At 38.9% G+C, this 5,000-nt stretch overlaps 1 protein-coding gene across 1 annotated transcript in view; it reads right to left on the bottom strand.

Moving 5' to 3' along the window:
• LHX1 (LIM homeobox 1) overlaps positions 1-5,000 on the bottom strand; it is a 34,800-nt gene that overhangs the window by 24,447 nt on the left and 5,353 nt on the right. The window contains 2 exon segments of the mRNA XM_077481391.1: positions 3,120-3,268; positions 3,271-3,393. Of these exon segments, the coding sequence (XP_077337517.1) occupies positions 3,120-3,268; positions 3,271-3,393 (272 nt within the window).

The raw sequence follows: 5,000 nt of genomic DNA, 5'->3' as shown, positions 1-5,000 counted from the left end.
CCAAGAGATCCACACGCCGCGCATGCGCGCACAGCCCCATTCCATACACAACAAAACAAATCCTGCATATCTCCTGTCATCTCGCTGACCGAATCCAGCTTGAAAAATATGTTCTACTATTGTTCCCAACCGCAAATCCACATACTGTACAAATACAACATTTCTGCGTGACTACTTTTAATTGATAGATTTCCCTGGACTGTTTTCACATCATAAATCCACTTCTCCTTAATGTAATCCTGCTACAAAATGAGATCACTAATATTACTGGAGATCTTTAATTACTAAAGGTTTTTTTATGCTACCTATAGTCAGTAATTGCTTCGAAATTCAAAAGCTACTTTTTTAATAATCAAATATCTGATTAGCCCTAGATTCGATTTTTATATATCAGGGATACAAAAAGTGGGGGAGATCGATGTCTTTTGGGGGGTGATTAACTAAAGGGACACAAAAAAAGAAAATTCACATCGAATATATATATAAAAAAATAGAAACATTTAAGATTTTTTTTTTCTTTTCTTTCTATCTTTTTTTCTCTCCATTTATAGTGTATTTATCTGCTCAGTAAATCTTTCTCCCAGCTGCTTTATAGTCAATCAACCTATAAATATATAATTGTAGCAATTAAAAAAAAACTTGAATTTATACTTTCCTGGGATGGTTGTGAGCATAGTTTCTAGAGATGGAGGGGAGTGATTTTTATTTCACCTTGTTTCCGATTGCTAGATCTGTTATCGCAATATGCGGATATGTGCGATATGTGCGATACGGCGATAGATAGATAAAGCAGCTTCCAATACAGCGCTGTCACTCATTAACTGTCTGGGACTGGGGGGACTGGGGGGACATGGTGACCTGGCGGCACTCCCTGGTCTGGGTCTAGTGGATCCTTAAGAAAAGCTTATAACATTACAATTTCTGATTTGCTTTTTTTTTTTTTCAAATTGATATTGAATGAAATAGTTGAATGTATTTAGCTTTCCCCTTGCTTAGCTTCCCCGCTTTAGGTCAAGAATGATTGAGTTAATTCTTATTACCCTGACAAGATTACTCCTAATTATCCTCGCACTAAGGTTCTTCCAATCTAACCTCGCCTTAATGATCTTTTAACCCTCCATTACCCTCAGCTCTGCGGGTTTATAAACCTTTTAATAATCCCAACTCATTGTCATTCTTATTTTTCCATTAACCCCTCACATTTATGGTTATTAATTTCTAGTCCATTTGCAAGTTGATACCCCTATTCAATCCGTTAAGGCCAATAAATGATGAGAGAGGAGGTGCATACTGAAAAGATGTGTGTGCCCTTTCTGAATTTTAGTTATAGGTTAGATATATATATTTATATATATATATATATATATATACACACACACACACACACACCATACTACTACTATTATTATTGTTATTGTTTTTATTATTATTACTTTTCTTCTCCTGTTCCTCCTCATTCTTTTTATTTCTAATACCTATTACTACTATTGTTATTATTATAAGTATTATTATTGTTGTTGTTCTTCTTCATCACTAATTACTTCACTATTACTAATACTACTACAATTTTAATTATTATTATTGCTACTACCATTAATATTATTTCTCTTCTCTGCCTTCCTCTTATTTTTATTACTGCTATGTCTTTTACTACTGCGACTACTTATCATTATTATTATTGTTATTATTATTACTACCATTACTATTAATAATATAATTTTTATCTTCCTTCTCCTCCTTCTTATTACTACTTCTTCTATTAATACTATTATTATTATTATTACTAATATTATTTTTCTTTTCCTTCTCCTACTTCTCCTTTTTATTACTAGTACTTCTATTACTACTATTGCTAATATTTATTTTACGACTACTACTTTTAATATTATTATTACTACCATTATTATTAATAATATTATTTTTCTTCTTCTTCTCCTTTTTATTACCACTACTTATATTACTACTACTACTTTTATTACTACTACCATTATTATTATTAATATTATTTTCCTTTTTATCCTCCTTCTCCTTTTTAATACTACTACTACTACTTCTATTACTTTTATTATTATTATTATTATTATTAATATTATTTTTCTTCTCCTTCCCCTCCTACTACTTTTTAATACTACTACTGCTACTTTTATTATTATTATTAAAAATATTATTTTTCTTTTCCTTCTCCTCCTTTTTATTACCACTACTTCTATTACTACTACTACTATTTCTATTACTACTACTACTTTTATTATTACTACCATTATTATTATTCTCCTCCTCCTCTTTTTCCTTTTTAATACTACTACTACTTCTATTACTACTATTACTTTTATTATTATCATTATTAATATTATTTTTCATCTCCTCCTTTTTATTACCACTTCTTCTGCTACTACTACTTCTATTACTGCTACATTTATTGTTGTTGTTACTACCATTATTATTATTCCCCTACTCCTCCTCCTTCTCTTTTTAATACTACTACTTCTATTACTACTACATTTATTGTTATCATTATTATTATAATTCTTCCCCTTCTCCTTCTTCTCTTTTTAATACTGCTACTTCTATCACTACTAGTAATACTTTTATTATGAAAATCATTATTACCACTACAACGGTTATTATTTTTCAACTAATTGAGTCAACTGCACTAATATATTTTCTAAAGCATATTATCATTTTTGTAATCGCATAGGAAATAAAACGATTTTTTATTAGGAAACCAAATTTGATGAGGAATAAAAGCACAGAGAATCGTGACGGTCTTGTACCTAAAATCTGAGGGCTTTCTAATTCTTTTGAACTCCTTAATGCACAGAGCATTATGGTAATATTCAATTAGCCACATGGACTGTACTTCTATGCAACTCTTCTGTCTAGGTCAGCGAGCCTGTGATCCCCGCCAGGCATTGCTTTGAGTTAGCTATTCAGATGAAGCATACTTATACTTTGTATTGGAAGGGTCACAGGTAAGTAGAGGTTGGCAATTTGTAGCCCAGAGATGGTAAGAAAAGTACAGAAAGCCCTAATCCTATTGGCTGTACATTCTGAATATTGGAAGAGTGCATTGATGACCCTGCGCACTGTGCTGACCAGCGGTGACCGCTCTGACTTACCTGTATGACCCGCATGTTGAGGCCGGTCTCCTGGGCCAGCTGCTCCCTTATGTGTCTGGTGGGTTTCGGCGTAGCCGCAAATGCAGCCTTCAGAGTCTCCAGCTGTTTGGCTTTGATAGTGGTGCGGGGTCCTCTCCTTTTCGCCCCAGGTTCTGGTCATCGTTTTCGTTAATCCCAGCCTCCTTATCAGAAGTGTTCGCACATTCAGAGTCCTTTGCGTCATCTTGAGATGGGTCTTGGGAGTCAGGAGATAAACTGGGGTCACTGCCTGTCACTATTCCAGGGAGGGGAAAAAATGAGTTATATCAAACAAAGGATGATGCCATCAGAACAAGACCGTTTGCTTGTATACACAGGAAAGATTGTGTCTATTAGCTTTTTGCTCTAACCTTTTACACTGATTCGCGGGGACAAAATAAACACACACACACACTTTTACCATATATATGTATGTATATATATATATATATATATATATATATATATATATATATATATGTGTGTGTGTGTGTGTGTGCGTGTGTTTGTTACCGGTGCTTTTGTACCCTAAAATCTGCAAAAGTATTTATGGGGATATTGACTACGATGGCTTTGACAGATAGGAAAGAGGAGAGATGCTTGGGAGAGCAGGAGGGAGATGTACATAGATTATGATGAAATGTACAAAAACGGTACAGACCTATGGGATGAGGGGAAGAGATATTGAAAGAAAGAGCGAGGGAGACAGAGAAGGAGAAAGAGAGGGAGGAGGAGAGGAGAGAGAGGGGGGGGGGAGAGGGGGAGAGAGGAAGGGGGGAGAGAGAGGAGGGGGAGAGGGAGAGAGAGAGAGAGAGAGAAGAAGAAGAAGAAGAGTGGGTGGAGAGAGAGAGGAAGAGGTAGGGAGAGAGAGAGAGGAAGGGGAGAGAGAGAGAGCGAGGGGGAGAGAGCGAGAGGAAGAGGTAGAGAGAGCAAGAGGGGGGGAGAGAGGAAGAGGTAGAGAGAGAGAGGAAGGAGAGAGAGAGAGAGCAAGAGGGGGAGAGAGAGGGGGGAGAGAGAGAGAGAGAGCAAGAGGGGGAGAGAGAGGGGGGAGAAAGCGAGAGGAATAGGGTGGGAGAGAGGAAGAGGTAGAGAGGTAGAGAGAGGGGGAAGAGGGGGGAGAGACAGAGAGAAGGGGAGAGCGAGAGGGGGAAGGGGGAGAGGGAGAGAGGAAGAGGTAGAGAGGGAGAGAGAGAGAGAGAGAAAGAGGGAGGAAGGGGGAGAGAGAGAAAGAGGGAGAGAGTTAGAGAGGGAGGGAGAGAGGTAGAGAGGGGGGAAGAGAGGGGGAGAGGTAGAGAGAGAGGGAGAGTGGTGTCGAGAGAGGGGAAGGGGGAGAGAGAGAGGAAGAGGGGGAGAGAGGGAGAAGGAGAAGGAGAGAGAGGGGGGAGGAGGGTGGAAGACAGAAAGAGGAAAGGAGAGAGAGGGGGGAAGAGCGAGGAGAGAGATAGAAAGGGAGAGAGAGAGCGAGAGAGGGGAAGAGGGGGGAGAGAGAGGAAGAGAGAGAGAGAGGGGGGAGGAAGAGAGAGAGAGGGGGGAGGGAGAGAGAGAGAGAGAGAGAGAGAGAGAGAGAGAGAGAGAGAGAGAGAGAGAGAGAGAGAGAGAGAGAGAGAGAGAGAGAAAGACAGAGGAATAGAGGTAGAGAGAGAGAGGGGGGAGGGAGAGAGAGGGGGGAAGGGAGAGAGAGAGAGAAAGACAGAGGAATAGAGGAAGAGAGAGAGGGGGGGACAGGGGGTAGAGAGAGAGGAAGAGGGTGGAAAACAGAGAGAGGGAGGGAGATGGAGAAAGAAGGGAAGGTAGAGAAGGAATGTTCTGATTTTTCACCTTGGCTTGTGGTCACTTCAAATGCCCAGTCATATTAAACACATA

This window comes from Lithobates pipiens, unplaced genomic scaffold, assembly GCF_037356315.1.
Source record: "Lithobates pipiens isolate NorthernLeopardFrog02 unplaced genomic scaffold, aLitPip1_a1.2 Scaffold_16, whole genome shotgun sequence".
NCBI lineage: Eukaryota > Metazoa > Chordata > Amphibia > Anura > Ranidae > Lithobates > Lithobates pipiens.
Note: the sequence above shows the minus strand (reverse complement) of the source record. Positions and strands in the feature narration are given on the sequence as shown.